The sequence below is a fragment of the Cetorhinus maximus genome, chromosome 6 (genome assembly GCF_964194155.1).
Source record: "Cetorhinus maximus chromosome 6, sCetMax3.hap1.1, whole genome shotgun sequence".
Classification (NCBI taxonomy): domain Eukaryota; kingdom Metazoa; phylum Chordata; class Chondrichthyes; order Lamniformes; family Cetorhinidae; genus Cetorhinus; species Cetorhinus maximus.
The window spans coordinates 13,303,834-13,324,059 of record NC_135884.1 but is presented as its reverse complement, the minus strand read 5'-3'; the positions used below and the strand labels follow the sequence as shown (position 1 = coordinate 13,324,059).

Genomic DNA, 20,226 nt, shown 5'->3' with positions numbered 1-20,226 from the left:
ACTGGGGTATGGTTCCATGGGCACCTGGTACTCTTCACTTGCAAGCCTCAATAACCATTGCCAAGTTCAGTAATTAGGGTGACATCACTGCTAACCCTGACCATCATCCTCATGTGATGCAGATGCACTTCTGCTTTCACGCACACTTGCCCCTACCACAACCTCAGCTCAGCCAACTCCACGCAGTTTGAATTGAGATCCTATCTGATCGGTATGGCTCAGCTAGTTGTAGCTTTAACTATCTGAGTCATTGACAGGGTGGGGATGAGCAGTGTTGTAATATGCTTTTAAGGGATTGCCGCATGACATCACTAGGAAGGAAGTGTGTCATGCAATCCAGTTTTAGTTTAGCTTTTGCATTCCGCAGGGCACACACACACACAGCTCAGCTACAAGTGTCTTCAACCTTAATACCTCTGTATAAATATTCCTATGTGCCTAGTCTCAATAGATGAACACATGTTTGCGCAATCCCTTCTGAGTGATTGGTGCCTTTTGTTGTGATATTGTATGCATGCCAATGCAGACAGTGACACGTGCCTTTAAGAAGCTACATGGTGACATCACTGTGACGTCACCGTGTGTGAGGCTGGAGTATAAAAGTACAGCCTCCATATTCAATGCTCACTATTGCCTGTGACCCTGTATCAGCAAGACTCTATGTACATCTTATGAGTCAGGCATATAGTCAAGTAATCAGCCTAGGTAATTATTAAGACCCAGGCTACATGTAGGCCTGTGCGGAGCTGTATATAGTTGTTGCTAGAAATAATCTTCATGTAATTGTGTTCGACCAGCCTCAATATCTTACTTAGCATAGACAGCGTAGAGAGAGATCCCTTGAGGTCCACATCAAGGTCTTCGACAGAAGCGGTGGCAGCAGATTGCGACATACCACGTCACCTTTATATTATGACAAAAACACGACAGGCAGCTTTGCTCTTTGTTTGAACACAGGCATTCTGAAACCTGTTGAAAGAGGGTGAACATGTCGGAGAGAGCCCTGTCTGTTTGGAATGAAATGAATGCCTAATTTTACATTAAGATAGAAGAAAAACATTGTTTTTTTTTACCCCTGGCAGGTTGTTGTGTAAGTTGCAAGTCACTGGAAAACCTCAGCCTGTCACTTCAACAGCGATCAAGATCACTATTCAAGAGAAGAATCATAATGGGGAATTCTCCATCAGTGGATCCGCCTCCCTTAGAGGATTTGAATTTGTGGTGAGATTCCTGCAGCATCACCAATAATTTATATTTTCTCCCACATGTGTGTTCTCAGTGCTATATTTGGTTGTTAAGGTGCTCCCTTTAGGTCGCAGAACCACCACATGTAAAAGCTATTCTTCATTTCTCTGGGGCTTCTACTGCACTGGAATTTGACCCGTTTATATTGTGAGTTAAGTCCCCCGAAAGCATCTATAGCGATGGAAGAAGAACTGGGCCAGAGCAAGATGTAAGCAGCTCTTACCTCTTACTCTCAGCCAGCCTCACTCAACTGGGTTGAAAAATGCAGCCATTTTAGCGGAAACATCTGCACACCCCCATTTGGTTAAATAGATGAGGTGAGAGTGACTGCCCTTGACATCAAGGCACCAGTTGACCAAGTGTGGCTTCAAGGAGCCCCTAGCAAAACTGGAGTCAATGGGAATTGGGGAAAACTCTCCACTGGTTGGAGTCATACCTAGCACAAAGGAAGATGGTTGTGGCTGTTGGAGGTCAGTCATCTCAGCTCCAGGACATCACTGCAGGAGTTCCGCAGGGTAGTGTCCTCGGCCCAACCATCTTCAGCTGCTTCATCAATGTCCTTCCTTCCATCATTAGGTCAGAAGTGGGGATGTTCGCTGATGATTGCACAATGTCCAGCACCATTCACGGCTCCTCAGATACTGAAGCAGTCCATGTCCAAATGCAGCAAGACCTGGACAATATTGATGCTTGGGCTGACAAGTGGCAAGTAACGTTTGCACCACACAAGTGCCAGGCAATGACTATCTCTAACAAGAGAGAATCTAACCATTGCCCCTTGACATTCAATCCCCCATTGCTGAATCCCCCACTATCAACATCCTGGGGGTTACCATTGACCAGAAACTGAACCAGACTAGCCATATAAATACTATGGCTACAAGAGCAGGTCAGAGGCTAGGAATCGTGCGACGAGTAACTCACCTCCTGACTTCCCAAAGTCTGTCCGCCATCTACAAGGCACAAGTCAGGAGTGTGATGGAATATTCTCCACTTGCCATGATGAGTGCAGCTCCAACAACACTCAAGGAGCTCAACACCATCCAGGAAAAAGTAGCCTGCTTGATTGACGCCCTCCATCCACAAACATTCACTGCCTCCACCACCGACGCAGGGTGACAGCAGTATGTACCATCTACAAGATGTGCTGTAGGAACTCACCAAAGCTCCTTAGACAGCACCTTCCAAACCCATGACCACTGTCATCTAGAAGGACAAGGGTAGCAGACACATGGGAGCACCACCTGCAAGTTCCCCTCCAAGCCACTCAGCATCCTGACTTGGAAATATATCACCGTTCCTTCACTGTCGCTGGGTCAAAATCCTGGAACTCCCTCCCTGACAGCACTGTGGGTGTACCTACACCACATGGACTGCAGGGGTTCAAGAAGGCAGCTCACCACCACCTTCTCAAGGGCAATTAGGGATGGGCAATAAATGCTGGGTTAGCCAGCAATGCCCGCACCCCATGAACGAATAAAACAAGAAGGTTTGCGATCTGTCCCAATCTTATTGTAACTTACACCCCTAACTCTTCCTCAATCTTTGACAATTCTGGAAACAAAAGTGTTGTCAGATGTAACATGTAAATCACATGTCTAGGGCAGGATTTTTAGGGCGATGGGTGGGCGTGACATGCATGCCCGGGAGCAGCTGGGGTCGGCCCCCGACCGCGATTTCAGCGCAATTAATGGCCAGCCGGTGTGAAAGGGGCGCTGAGAATCTCCGCACGGCCAGGATGGGGGTGGGAGGAGGGCGGGGGGGCAAAAGTCTGTGCATGTGTTGGAGGGGGGAGCGCACTGAAACCGCCCTGAAGGCAAGAAGCTGCCTCAGGGAGATGAACAATTTTAAAATCAAAAATGAAGTCCTTTAAAATCAGAAAAAAAATGTCTCGACATGGGTCTAACTCACAACAACATAAGCAGAATTAAAATAACTTTCAATGAATTGATTAAGGGCCTTAATAGGCCTCTTAATTGCCGCCGGGCGCGCTGCTGACTCTTGTGCGCGCCCGCCGACCGAAATATTGCGCGAATTTGCGATAAGGTCGCCGGAGGTCATTGTGCACTATTTTACACCCAATTGGGTCGGGCGTGCGTCCACCCACGGGATGTAAAATCCTGTCCATATATTTGATAAGGAAGTCTTCTCTTTATGTGCCTTAGCCACTGGCGCATGAAATGTCAAAGGAACAGAAAATGCCGGAAAAACATTGCAACAGCTTAATTCCCATTTTGAGGTTTTGTTGTTTTCCCTTTTTAATTTCCTCGTCTTTTGCAATGTTATATGTTACGTCACAGTTGTGCAGTGAATCATGGTTCAATGACGCAATCTTCATTTTATAGCCATGAAATAATACTGTGCTCCCTGACCTCCTTTTCCAGCAGCTCTTTGCCTGCTGTGTTACAAATCGTTTCAGCCAAATTTGGGTGAAGCAATCCGGGCTTTTGGAGCCAGAGTGTACCAGTGGCATCTCTACGATGTTCTTCCAAGTGAAGAAAACCACATCCAGGCCCTCCGAAGGGAGGAAGGGAAAATGAAGTGGATGCTAATTATCAGAGGAAATTAGAGATAGAGGGCTGAGTTTGTGGACCCCGATGGAGGTGGGCACGGAATTCCACGCTGCTGGCCGCCTTCCGGTTCCCCGGCTCCAGCCTGGTTGCTGGGCTCTTTTCCCAAAGGAGGAATAGCCAGGGTGGGTGGGTGGGGCGGCAAGACTGTAGCTCTGTAAGCAGCGGGTAACCAATTTTGCTCAATAAAGGCTTATTAAGGCCAATTGTTGGAGGCCGACTGGGGTTTTCCAAGTCCTCAGAGACTTTGGGGAACATTGGAGCTGCCTGGAGGTGACCTCCCAGTTGCACTCCAAGGGCCAACACTCCATCTGGTAAGGCACCCGGCTGCCTGTGCTTTCATCTGAGCCACAGACTGTCCGATGGACCTGGCTCCAAGTGACAAATACATCACCAGTAGGTGAGACCCAGTCGTAAAGTCTGCATTAACCAATGCAAAGACAACCCAAATTGCCTTTAGCCCCTATGGTCCCTTTAGCCCAGCAAAGCATCTCAAGGTGCTTCACAGGAGTGCAATGTGACAAAAAATTGGCACAAAACTAAAGGAGACATTTGGGTAAGTGACCAAGCACTTGGTCAAGGAGGAAGGTTTTAAGCAGAGTCTTAAAGGAAGAGAGAGAATTGAAGAGGCAAAGAGGTTTGGAGAGGAAATCCCAGGGCTTAGGCCTCACACGGCTGCAGCCTTAACGTTAACAGAAATAGTTGCTCCCTCAAGCTGCCCCTCCACAAGCCGTCATGGCTACCCCTCCTCTGTGGCCTAATGGGAGAATTTATTGTTGCAGGATCATGTAGGTGGGTGACCGAGTTAATGCATTATCCTGCGAATAGACAAAACTGGAATCTTGGCCTGTTGGTTTTGGTTCACCTAATTGCTGCTATGGTCTCACATGAGAAAAGACAGAATCTTCAGGTGCTTCTGCTCACCTTCCAATACCTGACCTCAAGTGGCTATCCCTTGGTATAAGGCTAGTGTCAGAAGCTGGGAATGCGCTATAGCCATACTCAATCTTGTCTACTCTCATTCCCAGTGCTTTCCAGTCACTGAGTGCTGATCAAAAGTGGGAGATCTACTCTCTTTCTATCCCTGTATTTTCCTCCAGTCAATGGCTGTGAAGCCAATTGCACTTTCATTCCAGTTCCCTCTGCTGGAATCATGTAGTTCTGTACAAATCATTGGGATTGTTCCTGTCTCTCTCTGGCACTGCCTCTTTGCAAGCTGTGCACTCTCTTGTGCCAGTGGCTCTAGTATACTCGGAGGTTGGAGCGGTTTGTAATTTCTGCAAGTGTTAGGGTTTGAACCAATGTAACTTTTTTTTTTGTAGAAACCTGTCATAACTCATGTGACTCCAACATATGGCCCTCAAGATGGTGGCACGTCAGTCACTTTCCTGGGGAGACACCTAACAGCTGGCAATAACCAGAAAGTGACAATTGGTGGGAAAGATTGCATCATAAAGAGGTAAGAGATTAGGATGGAGAAAAACTGTATAGTGGGGTTATACAAATCCTTGGCTTCAGAACAGATAACCTGCTTCCAAATGGTTAAAGATGTCAGTTTTTAAAGGGGACAGTTGCTGCGCTGAATTTGGACTGCAGTCTCGGTCTTGCACCCAGCATAAAACTTTCTAATTTTCTGCACTATAGCAGTCTGCAGGAGCACAAGCACTTAACAATTTGTGGTTAGCACCTAACCAATAACACGTACTGATTCAGCTTGCCTATCAAACCCAGCACCCTATTGCCCATCTCAGGCGTCAACAGGTTCTCAGGTTGGTTCAGGGGTGGTAGGGATTGATGAACAGGAGATGAGACAAACACAGGCAGCAGCATTGGTTTAGAGCCCCTCCTTAAACTTTACTGATCTCACCTTAAGCAGAGCTACTGTAGATGGTGGCGCAGTTGTGATGTGACTGTGTTAGTAATCCAGAGACTCAGGGTAATCCTCTGGGGACCTGGGTTCGAATCCCACCATGGCAGATGGTGGAATTTGAATTCAATAAAAATCTGGAATTAAAAGTTGAATGGTGACCATGAAACCATTTTCAATTGTTGTTTAAAAAAAAACCCATCTTGTTCACTAATGTCCCTTAGGGAAGGAATGTGTTTGACTCTGAAATGGCAAGCCACTCAGTTGTATCAAAAACTGGACGGACCACCTGACCTAGGCACCAGAAACAACAATGGCAAGCTCAGCCCTGTCGACCCTTACTAACCTTCTCCTTACTAACATCTGGGGGGCTAGTGGAGAGACATGTTTCACAGTCTGACATGGTCATCCTCATGGAATAATATCCCAGACACCACCATCACTGGCAGGGCAGACCCAGCAGAGGTGGCAGGACAGTGGTATACAATCGGGACATCAACTCTGGACCCCCATGAAGTCTCATGGCACCAGGTCAAACATGGGCAAGGAAACCTCCTGCTGATTACCACGTACCCCCCTCAGCTGATGAATCAGTGCTCCTCCATGTTGAACATCACTTGGAGGAAGCACTGAGGGTGGCAAGGGCACAGAATGTACTCCGGCTCTGAAGAAGAGTCATACGGACTCGAAATGTTAATTCTGTTTCTCTCTCCACAGATGCTGCCAGACCTGTTGAGTTTTTCCAGCATTTTCTGTTATTATTTCAGATTTTCATCATGGTATAGCTGCACCATGATTACAGAAAATGCTTTTGATTGGAGGAGCAGGATTTAGGGTTGCAGTCATTATTGCCTCTAATATCGCTGAGATGACAAATTATTCTGAATGTGTTATTAGAAGCTGTTTTTAAAATCATGTGAATCAATAGCCAAAAAAACCATCTTAATTCTGCACATCTCAAGTAAAAGATGATTGTTTTAAAGATGATTTTACTGGCAAAATTATAGTCAAGGTACGCAATAATTCAGAGTTATGTGATTCTTAATTTTGATTTCTTTATCTATCGATCCATGAATTCGATATATGTATTTTTATTATAGACACTTGACAATTTGCCAAGTATTTGCTTTAGAAATGCCGTCTTGTGCCTCCCGATGGTTTTTATTTTGGGCATTTTTTCTCTTTGGATACAAAAGGTTGCCTGGGCTGGTTCATTACTCACTGAGTCAGCCGATCTTACTTTCCCCATCTCTAATCTTTCAATGTAAAATCTTTATATATTTTTTTTTACTTAAGTGTTTCAAAATGGGTGGATGAGATAACAATATTGGTTAGCTCAGTTGGCTAAGAGTATGATGCAGAATGATGCCAATAGCATGGCTTCAATCCCTGCACTGGCTGAGGTAGCTTTTGGGCCCTGCCTCCTTGCCTTGCCCCACAGTCACATCGCGGTATGAGGCATGATTCTCAACCCTTGGATGACAATGGCAAAAGTAGCAAAACACCCTGTACCAGTCATCCGCTGGAGCCCCAGGCTATCCAGATATCTTGGACCCTCCTTGACTCTGGGATCATGCAGAAGCAGCTGACAGAGTGGGGGGAAAGCTGCACGCGCCCTTCCTCCACCATTATCAAATGACTTAGTGTAGATTTACCTGTAAAAAGTGTAACTTTTGAAATCACTTATGGTTTAGATATAGTCAGATGAGATTCTACCACTACAGTGCACTCACCTATTTACAAACAAGGATCTTCACGGAGCCATGGGGATTGCAGTCTTTAAAAATGGTGGGTGGGGCCTGATTCTGAGATTCCTGCCCCCATTTCCGGCACCCCCAATTTTCACTGGCATGAGATAGTGGTGCATGTAACAACCCTGTAGTTCTGACCTGGCTGGCTCCAATGCAGGGGTAAGCATCTCCTCGCCCCCACAATGTTTGTGGTGTCAGACCAGTTTCTCTATGACTCATGGTTACCAGCTCTTCAGAGGAGCTGTCTGTGATAGCCTGGATTTAACAACCTTTTGAAAGATAACTTCAAAAGTTTTTACCCATGCCCCCTTCATGCCACCTCACGCCTCCTACCCACCCTGTCAATGGCCTCTCATACCCTCCATGCCAGCTCATGACCCCCAATCAAGCTTCCTTAGTCCCTCATACCCTCCTTGCCAACACATGGCACTTCTATGCCCATGAACCCAGTATACACACTGTATGGAACCAATGAACCTTATAGTAACAATGGCATGTGTGAAACTGCTTAAAAAAGTTCGTTATTCTCTTCAACAATGCTGTTGCTACAGCCCTATAAAGGTGCCAAATTAACCACAACTTTAAAATATCAATAAAATAAGCTATATGCAATTTGCAGCTCTTTATTGTATGTAAATAAACATTGAGCCACTGACAAAAGAGATCTAAAAATAAAAAGCTTATTACCACATCATAAAGCTGTGAATCATCTTCCCAGTGAGACTGTCAAGGCTGATTATTGGAAGCTTTATACCATAGTTAATTATGGTTTACTTAAGCCAAGATTGCTTTTTGGCCTATCTAACCTTGATCAATTCAAAAATGCACCAGTTTGTTTTAGCATACACATGCGTGCATGTTATCTGATCATCTTCCTTATTATGTCACCAAGAAACCAGGAATGCAGGAACTCCTCCTTGATCAGAAAAAGACTTTGCTCTTAGTGTTGGAAGGTGTCCATGAAAAATTACTTGAGCAGACATGGATGGGAACAGGAGGAGGCCATTCAACCCCTTGACCTGTTCCGCTCCCATTCAGTTACATCATGGCTGATCATTATCTTAACTCCACCTTGGTAATGTAAGCCTAACAAAAAATCTTTCAAATCTCCATTTTTACATTTCAAATTGACTGCGACCAATTGGAAATAGAGTTCTGGATTCCAGAAAGAACGAAAGCGGAGGGTTTATGAAGATAAAGGGTAAACTTCCCATGAACATCCCATGAGTTGAATGATATCTGTAACATTTCCTGCATTGTAACATCTGGAGAAAAAGATTTACTATTGATTTTTTTTTTTCTGTTGTTGAATGGCCGGAAGTACTGAAACAAACATATGTTGTTTTAACAAATGAGCTACGTTTCTCGTCCTATTTTTTGTGCTTTCATCCACCAGCAAAAATAATACTTATATACAATGCATAACTCAAAAAATGGACCTGTTGAAGGAAGAACCTCCTGTTGTGGTGATAGACTCTGCAAAGGTAGCAACTGAGGGCAACTTCAAGTTCCAGTACCGAAAGAATCCCATCATCAATAGCATCTACCCAAGCTGCAGCATTAAAAGGTAAGCCACAACCATTCAGCCGAGTTTTGTGCAAGTGGCTCAGTGAGGCAATGAGGTAACAAAAGGTTGCCTGCTGTTGTTAGTGTTGGAAGAAGTGCATGAAAAATTACTTGAGTAGGCCACTCAGCCCCTGTTTCACCATTCAGTTAGATTATGACTGCTCTGTTTTTTAGCTCCATCCACCTGTCTTGGCTCCAGAATGACCTTATTGGAGTGAAGAGGGGGCTGGATTTTCACCTCAGGATTGGGAAACACGGCTCGGGCCACCTCCTACCGTTCCCGCCATATTTTCGTCTCCTAGAGAAGTAGGCAGGCGAGGCTTGGGTCTGCTGTCCCCTTTAGGCAGGTGTGAGGGAGCCGTGGACGTGGGTGGGTGGGTGGATGCTTAGGTGGCTCCCTGCTTTGGGTTCTCTGGGACATCAAGCGGGATTTTCCTGCCCCACCCGCCATGGGGAAAGTCAATGGACTTTTGGCCGGCTCGCTGCATTCCCCGTGGTGGGTTCCACCACAGCAGGGCCAGAAAATCCCGGCTATCAGCTCAGCCCTCCACATCGTTCTTCTGCCCCCTAGCCCTCACCCCTCACCCCGTTCAACTCCCCATCCAACCCCCGTGCCCCCTCCAGGCTCCCTCATACTCTCATGTCCCTCATACCCCCTGTGTCCCCTCCATGCCCCCATGTATCCCCTCACCCAGCATCCACTGTGTACAGACCTCAGGAGCCATGTAATAGCAACGGAAAGCCTTTGGAATGGACTTTAAAAGAAATAAAGCTCTTACAAGCTAATAAACTGTCAATGAAACTGATAGGCTAAGTAGAAAGAAACTATTTTCACTTGCTGGGGAGTCTAGGTCGAGGGGGCATTGTCTAAAATTAGACCGAGACTTTTCAGGGGTGAACTTAGAAAACACTTCTATAGTTGATGATGGGACAATTGTTAATTTTAAAATTGAGGTTGATAGATTTTTGTTAGCCAAACGTATTAAGGGATGTGGGATAATGGCAGGTGTCTGGAGTTTGATCGCAGATCAATCATGATCATATTGAATGGCAGATTAGTCTTGAGGGGCTAAATGGCCTCCTCCTGTTCCTACATTCCTATGGCACTGGCTTCTCCAAGGAAATGGCCATTTATAGCAGGGAAAATGGTTACAGATTAATATCCTTCCTCTTTTGCTATCCGCTTCCTTGGCTCCTGCAAGGAGACTATGTGGAGAAGCCTGAAGTTCTCTTTCAAGTCACTGCACATACACACCCGTCAATGCAGTAACTGTTTACATTTGGGTTTCTGTTGGAGCATTTCTCAAGGTGAAGAATTTCACACTGTACCAGATAATGATCTTCTCTTCATGCTCGTGACTGACTGTTGATTACATCCCGAGGAAGAAAAAAAAACATTTGTCGGCCTCCTGCTGAGTGTGTGCTGAGTGTGCGTGAGTGTGCTTGTGCATGTGTGCGTAAGCATGCGTGTCTCTCCCTCTCTCTTTCGTGCATGTATTTCGAATCTAATCACCATTTAATCCGCTGGGCTTCCTAACAACAAAATGCTACTGTTTTCCACAGAGGCCTCAACATCACAATAAGTGGGACCAATCTAAACTCTGTCTATCAACCAAAACTAGTATTTACTGACGACAAAAACAAAACATTTGAAAAGGTAGGTTTTTAGATTAGAAATATTTCACCTTTATTCTGTCCCTCCTCCCCATCTCTTCCCCTTAAGACTGCTAAAAATTGATTAAAAAAATTAATGATGTGCAGAGGAGGTATTAGTTAGGCTGGAGGTCTCGCGCTGCAGTGGGTAGTGTCTCGCCTCTGAATCAGAAGCTCCAGGTTTGAGTCTCACTCCAGGACTTGATGGTCAAGGAAGGCGCATTCATCATGTGACCTCCCTTCCAAAACTGACCAATGGCAGGCGCTAAGAGTGGGAGAGACTCCTGGTCTGCCAGGTGATGGAAAGAACGTTGGAGCCTTTCCAATCACTATCCATAGCTCCAGACTGTAGCATGTTGCCACAGCAACTCAGACTCCCTGAGTGAACTGTAACGCGCCACCACCATTAGGTAGGTTGGCTGCATGTAAAATTGATCCAGTGGGATTGGATGATATGTATCCAAGGATAATGAGCGAAGTAAGGGTAGAAATTGCTGTGGCCTTAACCGTCCAATCCTCACAGACACAGGGGTGGTGCACGAAGAGTGGAGAATTGCGAAAGGTACACCCTTGTTCAGGCAAGGGTGTAAGGATAAGCTCAGCTACAACAGGCCTGTCAGTTTAACCTCAGCAGCAAGAAAGCTTCCTGAAACAATAATTTGGGACAAAATTAGCAGTCACTTGGATAAATGTAGATTAATTAAGGAAAGCCAGCATTTAATTGCTGAGGGCAAATTGTGTTTAATAAGCTTGCTTGGACCTTTTGACTAGGTAACAGGGGAGGTTGATGTGGTATACATGGGTTTCCAAAAAAGCATTTGATAAAGTGCGATTGGGAGGGTCGGGCTGCGAAACAAGAAACAGGCTTGTCAGCAATGTTAGAGCCCACGGAGTAAAAGGGACAGTAACAGCATGGATACAAAATTGGCTGCGTGACAAGAAACAGAGAGTAGTGGTGAACACCTGTATTTTGGACTGGAGGAAGGTATATAGTGGGGTCCTCCATGGACCCCCACTTTCCTTGATACATAAATGGCCTAGACTTGGGTATACAGGGCACAATTTAAAATTTGCGGATGACACAAAATTTGGAAGTATTGTGAGCAGTGGGGAGGTAAACAGTAAGTCCCTGTTTTAAGTTGCCTCGTACAGTGTTAAGCACGTAATAGGGCTGGTATGCGCGCTTAGTGTCGGGACTTTCGCTTTAGCGTCATTTTGCACTGGGGCTGCCAGAGCTTCTGTGACCCCATCCGTAGCATTTTGGATCAGCCTCTTCCGCTCCCTGACCCTCGTTCCCCCTCCTGGAGACTCTCTCCTGCTGGCTGAGACTCTCTCCCTCTCCCTGAGACTCTCCTTCTCTTTCACACACCCTCCCGCTCGCCAGTTCCCTGCCTCAATCTCCTCCTCGCTCCCTTGCTCACTTCCTCCTTCTCCTGGCCCTCTCCTGAGTCCTTGTGCATAGTGAGGGTTCAAGAGAGAAGGGGGTGGGCGGAAGAGTTCAGAAGGGAAGCGGCGATTGGGAGGGACGGGCTGCGAAACAACAAGTGGGAGAGAGTCAGTGGGCAAGAGCTAAGTAGAAAGAATTAGGATGTTTCTTCCCTTTTTTAAAATCATATTTTAAAAGTTATTTCATTTACGAATATAGGAATTTAGGAACGTACAGTAGTTCAACTTACAGGGTTTAATGTTTTGACGCTTTTTTCTGACGGGAAAGATCCTGCAATACATAACTACAACCTTTACATTGGTTGTAATGGAGAAACCTGACATGTTTAAAGTCGTTCCACTTAAAGTTGCACTTTTCAGGAATGCAACTACAATGTTGAGCAAGGACTTGCTGTAGTGATAAACTTCAAGAGGGCACAGACAGGTTGGTGGAATGGGTGGACAAGTGGCAGGTGAAATTTAATGCAGAGAAGTGTGAAGTGATTCATTTTGGTAGAAGGAATGGGGAGAGACAATGTAAGACAAATTCTGAAGGGAGTGCAGGAACAGAGGAACCCCGGGGCATATGTGTGATCAAATCGTTGAAGGTGGAAGAGCAGGTTGAGAAAACAATTAATAAAGCGTACAGAATCCTGAGCTTTGTCAATAGGGGAATAGAGCACTAAAACAATCAAGTCATGATAAACCTGTGCAAAACACTGGTTCAGCCTGAACTAGAGTATTGTGTCCAGCTCTATAGGTGATGTGAAGGCATTAAAGAGGCTGCAGAAAAAAATCATGAGAGTGTCCCTGGGATGAGTTATGTGGATAGATTGGAGATGTAGAGGCCGTTCTCCATTGAGAAGATAAGGTTGAGAGGAGATTGTGAAAGAAGTGTTTAAAATCATGGGTTTGGACAGAGTAGATAGGGAGAAATGTTTTCCACTGGCAGAGGGATTGAGAACCAAGGGACACCGATTTAAGGTGATTGGCTGAAGAAGTAATAGCGGCGTGGGGAAAAACCCTTTCACGCAGTGAGTGTTTATGACCTGGAATGCACTGTCTGAGAGTTGTGGTGGAGGCAGGTTCAATCGTGGCTTTCAAAAAGGATTTGGATAATTACCTGCAGAGAAAACGATTTGCAGTGTTACAGGGAAAGGGCAGGAAAGTGGAACTAGGTGAACTGCACATACAGAAAGCTGGCACGGGCAAGATGGGCCGAACGGCTTTCTTCTGCGCTGTAGCTGTTCTATGATTCAATGATTCTATAGGGCAGAGAATTGTTTTAGCATTCTATTGGCAAAGCTCAGGATTCTGTATGCTTTATAAAACGCTTTCTCAACCTCCTCTGCCACCTTCAACGATTTGATCACATATATCCCCCGGTTCCTCTGTTCCCGCATTCCCTTCAGAATTATACCATTTGTCTTATATTGTCTCTCCTCATGAACAACAAATTCATGATTTACCTGGTGAATTTCCTGCTTTACTGCCACTATGGAAGGACCCCAGCTATTTAAGGACGGGCCGATTTTCTGATTGGGCAAACAAAATAAATTCCCGATGGCATTAAATCCAAGAGGAGATGATGCCCAATACCTGTCACCTCGTTCGCTGTACCCCAGGGCCATCTAACCCAGCTGAGACGTCCTAATCTTAACAGCGTCAGAGGCGGACCAAATTTTCCAGGAACTAGCAAAATGTTTCGACAGCCTTTCAGCCCCACCTTCTTGCAGGTGCCACGCAACCTCTGACATAACCCCCACGGAGCTTTTAAGAAGCGGAAGCCACTCTGCTTTCTCTTCCGCAGCCCCCATTCGGAGCCCTTGCCTGGGATTTTCCGGTTCCGCCAGTGGCGGGCATCGTTGGAGGCAGGACCGAAAATGTTACTTTTGGCCGCTCTTCGAATTTTCCGCGGCGGTTCCCGCTGCTGGAAAAACCCACCCGCTTGCCGTTTCCCTCAGCCAGTGTCTCTTTGCCTTCTTCTAAATTCCTGTGTGAACCAGCTAACCGCGTTAACATTCGCAATGCCCTAAATACCCTTCCTCTTGACTGCAGTCGTGTGAACAGCCGGACTCTGCCGCGACAATGATCTGTCAAACTCCTTCGATTGATGATGATGAAGCAGAAGGGAAGCTGACTGTGATTATGGACAGCGTGCAGAACCTAAAGGCGTTTGAGATTGAATACATGCAGGACTACGTGGTTCATCCATTTGACGATGATGAGGGGAACATATACAAGTTAACGAAGCATGAAGATGAGATTGAGCTCCATGTGAGTTGACCATTGTAGCTCCTCACCTTTCACGAGAAAGTATTAAAATTATTTGTGTGTTGAGTTCTGCAAATTAAACTGAAAATCTGTGCTCTTGGGATAGTTTCTGAGGAAAAAAAGCTTGATTTAGAAATTTATGGCCGCGTGTAATCAGGACGTGACCGAGAAACGCAACAAGAAACATTGGCCAGGATTTTTCGGTCGGCGTTTCGGGGGCGGGCCCGACAGTCCGGCGCGTGAAATGACGCACGATGGCGTCGGGCATGCGTCATCGTGCTGTCTCGCCATGTTTTGTTCAGCGGGCGGGCGCCGGAGTTGGCTGTGCGCCCGCCGATAATTAAAAGGCCGATTAAGGCCACTAAGGAGCTAATTAATTTCAATTTTACGCTACCCGTCCAACTTAACGGCAAGCGACCTTTACGTTTTTTAGCAAACCTCTTCCACGAGCGGGATGCGGTTTCCCTAAAGCTTTTTACAAATCGAATGGAAAATTTTCCTGAAATGTAAAAACATGTCCCATCGCATGTGACACAGGCACATGTTTAATGAAATTTTAATTCTGTTTATTTATTTATTTCAAAACTGCTTCAATCTCTCCTGAGGCGCGATTGAAGCGTGCTTTCGGGCACACGCGCGAGAAAGCGCTAACCCCGACTCTCCCTCCTCCCCCCCCCACCCGCACAGGTGGCTCAGAGCGCTACCACTCACGTCTTACGCTGGGCGGGCCTTAATTGGCCCTCCCGCTTAAAATGGCGGCGCGGAGCCGATCGCGGGCGGTGACCGCCTCCACCCGGTCCCGCTGAGCCCACCCGACCTGGAAAAAATCCTGACCAACGTGTTACGTGGGTAGATACTGGTGTATAAACCAAGCATGGGGTTACCTGGGCTGCTTGCTTATGCATCACCCAGAACATGGCCTCAGTGGTGACGTTGCTGGAGCTGCACTGGGAGGTCACCTCTCTACTGGAACTTGTATCTGGAACCCCAGGGCTGCTGCGCTCGATTTGCACCAGTCGAACGAGACTGGCACTGGTAGCCTGAGGGTGTTCCATGGCTGCAGTGTTAGAGTATTGTGGTAAGCCAGCTGGGGATAGAATGTTGCACTGAGAAAACAACACAGAATTATTCTTCTCCGCCGATGCTGCCAGACTTGCTGAGTTTTTCCAGGTAATTCTGTTTTTATTTTGTTTTGGATTTCCAGCATCCGCAGTAGCTTTTAGCTTTTTGTTTTTAACAGAATTATTAGTCGGCCCGTGCGATCAAGTTGGTGACCACAAGCTTACACCTTTTGTTGAATTTTTGTGCGAGATGCCAAAGATTGGAGTGAGGTATTCCACAATCAAGCCAGCTTGTTTGTTTTAATGCAGCCAGTTGCCACTCAGGCACTGTGCACGTGCAGGTAGTGCTCCTCCAAGAGTTGCAGCACAAATAAACACAGCCATTCAACAACAGCTTGTAGTTGCTTTCTATGCACTCAAATGTTCCAAGTCTTGGTGCAGACGCGAAGCTCATTCTGCTTTTTCCCAATTAACTCTAGCCTCCAAAGAACGACATGGCTGCAACAGCATGACTTACTTTTCTCCCTTCTTTCCCTCTCCTTCTTTTGCCCTGGCATCCTCCCTTTCTTTCTCTCCCTCTCTCTCTCTCTCTCACACACACTCTCACTCTCACATTCACACACACTGGGCAGGATCTTTAGGCTGGCGGGCCTGGGATTGGCTGGGGAACAGCCCGCCAACCGCCATTGGCCCCCCGACTGCAATTTCACTCTGGCCGGCCAATTAAAGGCCAGCCAGCATGAAGTGTGCGCTGAAATGCTCAGCGCTACCCGGGTGAGGGGGCGGGAGGAGGGCGGGCGCTGAGTGAAAGCTCGTTGAAGGCAGAGAGCTGCCTCATGGAGCTGAAGACTATAAAACCAATAAATAAAGTTTTTAAAATCCAGAAAAAAAAATGCCCACGCATCACAATAAGTCACCTGAACATATACATGATAAAAATTCTGTCCAAACATTTTTTTTTAATATTTAAGGAAGGAAACCTCATCGTGCCCTTGGATGAGGTTTCATGAAAAATGCAAAGTCCGCCTGGCCAGTTTGCCCATCTGCCAACCGTAAGGTTGGATGGACCATGAGAAATCGGAGTCAGTTACAACTTTAATTGCACTAATTGGCCCCTTAATTGTTGGTGGGCGCACTTCCAACTTTTGCACATGCCCGCCGACTGAAATATCACCCGAGTGTGGGATGACATCGGGACGCTCGCCCGACATCACCTCACGCGATGTCGCGTCCGATCGGGTCGGGTGCGTGCCCGCACGCCAACCTAAAATTTCTGCCCACTCACACACTCAGATTCTCACTCACACTCACCCATATTCACACATACTCACACTCAGATTCTCACTCACACGCACCCATGTTCACACTCACTCACACTCAGATTCTCACTCACGCTCACCCATATTCACACACACACACACACACACACATTCACGCTCAGACTCACGCTCACACTCACCCATAGTCACACACACTCACACTCAGATTCTCACTCACACTCACCCATTTTCACACACACACACACACAAATTCACGCTCAGACTCACGCTCACACCTATATTCACACACACACGCCTCACAGTAACCTTATTTGTTGTCTCTCTTGGATGAATTTATCAATTGGTGCTGAGCTCACATCTATTTGAACCTGGGTTGCAAGTATCACAAAACCCCTTTCAAGTTGGGAGGCGACTTTCACGACCCTGACTATTTAGATTGGATTCCCACTTTAGTCATTCAAGGATTAAAGCCTGCGATCTAATCCACTGTCCCTCACAGTACTCGCAGTCTACTGGGTGCATAGAGAAAAATATAGGAATAGGTTCAGGTCATTCAACCCATCAAACCTGTTCCATCATTCAATTAGACCATGGCTGATCCGTATCTTATTGCCACCCCCACCTGGATTCCGTATTTCTCAAAATCCTTGTCTAAACTAAAATCTATCAACCTTAGTTTGAAATTTCCAATTGACCCCCCTACCCCCCCCAGCCTCGACAGCGTATTGGGAGAGAGTTGCAGAGTTCCCTTACCCTTTTTGTAAAGCAATGCTTCCAATGGGAGCCCTTGTGCTGCCGTGGGCAGCATCCCTGCCCCTGGGCCAGGAGTTCTGGGTTTGAGCCTCACCCCAGGGCTCGATGACCAAGGGAGGCGCATTCATAACGCGGCCGAGCAGGTTGCGTTTCGACCTGCAAATCCTTTCAACGCATGCCAGGGTGGGGGAGATTCCTCTCCAGCCATGTGATGGAAGGAACGTTGGAGCTACCACCATCGCTATTCATAGCCCCAGTCTACAACATGGATGTAAAAGTGCACGTTGCCATAGCAACTCAGATTTCCTGAGTGAACTGTGTGAAAAAACACTGACTGTAGCCTTCAGGACCCATTTTGAACCGATTAACCAGGTACTAAAGAATGTTAAAATGTTTTAAAATTTGTATAACTTGTATTTATACAATTACTTATAAAAAGAAAAGACATGTGCTTCCTGACATTACCCCTGAATGGTCTAACTCTAATTTAAATGTTATGCACCCCACTCGTCCTTTGTTCTAGACTCTCCTCTAGACCAGAGGAAATAATTTCTCTCTCTCTCTCTCTCTCTCTACTCTAGCAAATCCTTTAATCATCTTTTCAAAAGGAAATTGGGAGGCACTTGAGGGAAATAAACTTGCAGAGCTATGGGGATAGCGTGGGGGTGGGGGATGGAACTGACTGGATTGCTCTACAGAGAGTTGCCATGGACTCGCTAGGCTGTATGGCCTACTTCTGTCCTCTTTGACTCTTTATTAAACACCTCAATCAGACTCCCCCTTAATTTCTAAAGATCCCATTTTGTGAAACCTGATTAAGTAGGCAACGGAAAGAGGAAAAGTGCTTGTCATTAGCCTGGGCGTCACCTAGGTCACAGGTCAGTAACTTCCAGATCGGTTATTTCGAACATGAAACTGAAGATGGGGGAAAAAGATACATTTTTTGCACCTCAAACGATCGTGGGTTTTCATTTTGCTGAAAGTGCGGGAGAAGATTGAAAGGTTTATTTGGCAATTTCTTTTTAACACAACTTTCATTTTACTTCCATGGAGACAGCACGCAATGTTGTTCGAACTGCAGAAGTGCTTGAATGTGACTCTTACCGTAGGAGGCGTGAACTGTGATGCCAAGATACTGATGCAAGAGATTACCTGCAGGGTACAAACTGAAGAGATCCCCAGTGAAGGGCTTCCAGTCAAGGTTTACAAGTTGAACTTTTTATCTCTCTATGTTTTCCACTCACTGTTTTGTAGTGTGAATTTAAAGCATTCTGCTTCGTAGACACATTCAGCTTTTTGCTCCATCGAAGGCCATGGACGAAATTTGTCCCTCGTCCACCGTGCATGGTATCGTAATGCGTTGATGCCCTGAAATGCTGTGACACCTCTGATTTCTCATTTCCCCCCATGTCCAGTTCTGGGCGCCACACTTTAGGACCCAGAGGGCACAACTTTAAGGTCATTGGCAAAAGAAGCAATGTCGACAACATGGGGAAAATCTTTTTCCCACAGCGGCAGGTTAGATTCTGGAATGCACTGTCTGAGAGTGTGGTGGAGGCAGGTTCAATCGAGGCATTCAAGAGGGAATTGGGTTATTATCCGAAAGGGAAGAATGTGCAGGGTCACAGGGGGAAGGCGGGGGAATGGCATTGGATGAATTTCTCATGCCGAGAGCCAGTGCAGGCACAATGGGCTGAATAGTTTCCTTCTATGCTGCAGCAGTTCAGCGATTCTGCGATATGTAATTCTTCATGAACCCTGTTATGCTGTTTTTTTTTTACCCCAAAAGAATACTTTATTCATAAAATTTATAGAAGTCCATTACATAGCAGTTCAAAGTTGACATTACATGAAGTGCAAACCAGATTAATTTCTTGCAACATTATGTGGCACACTGAGGTTCCTCACTACGCTCAAAGTTACAGGTTATATTTACAATATTCATTCCATATCAAACATACAGCCTGAGAAGTTTTACACAATTTGCAACCCCCTCAATGTACTATGGTGGGAGGCCCTGAGACAGTGACCATTCCCCATTGCAATGGCTGCCCCAAGCTTTAGCGTATCCCTCAGCAAGTAGTCTTGGACCTTGGAATGTGCCAGTCTGCAACACTTGGTTGTGGACAGTTCTTTGCACTGGAAGATCAACAAGTTTCAGGCAGGCCCAGAGCGTCTTTCACTGAGTTGATGGTCCTCCAGCAGCATTTTTTATTATTATTCATTCATGGGATGTGGGTGTCACTGGTTAGGCCAGCATTTATTGCCCATCCCCAATTGTCCTTGTTCAGGGGGCATTTTAAGAGTCAACCACATTGCTGTGGGTCTGGAGTCACATGTAGGCCAGACCAGGTAAGGACAGCAGATTTCCTTCCCTAAAGGGACATTAGTGAACCAGATGGGCTTTTATAACAATTGGCAACAGTTTCATGGTTATCCTTAGACTTTTAACTCCAGATTTTTGTTGGATTCAAATTTCACTGTCTGCCATGGGATTTGAACCTGGGTCCCCAGAGGATTACCCTGGGAATCTGGAACACCAGTTCAGTGACAATACCACAATGCCACCACCTCCCCCTGTATGAATGTTTATCTTGGTGTGCGTCCCTGGGTACAGCCTGTAGAACTCAGAGTCCTGCGTTAGGGAGCTGCTTGGGATGAACCTCGACAAAAATCGCTGCATCACCTTCCAGAGCTGCATGGTGAAGGAGATGGGCTGTGGTCTCTTTTCCAAAACAGCCACCTCCAAGGCAGCGTGCGGAAGGGTGAGACTGAGTGTGC

The 20,226-nt window shown here is 46.2% G+C and overlaps 1 protein-coding gene across 1 annotated transcript in view; it reads left to right on the top strand.

The window, feature by feature from the left end:
• mst1rb (macrophage stimulating 1 receptor b) overlaps positions 1–20,226 on the top strand; it is a 131,462-nt gene that overhangs the window by 84,883 nt on the left and 26,353 nt on the right. The window contains exons 7-12 of the mRNA XM_078543199.1: positions 1,083–1,221; positions 5,138–5,274; positions 8,830–9,000; positions 10,563–10,656; positions 14,136–14,354; positions 18,503–18,646. Coding sequence (XP_078399325.1) covers positions 1,083–1,221; positions 5,138–5,274; positions 8,830–9,000; positions 10,563–10,656; positions 14,136–14,354; positions 18,503–18,646 — 904 coding nt within the window. The remainder of the gene's footprint in view (positions 1–1,082; positions 1,222–5,137; positions 5,275–8,829; positions 9,001–10,562; positions 10,657–14,135; positions 14,355–18,502; positions 18,647–20,226) is intronic.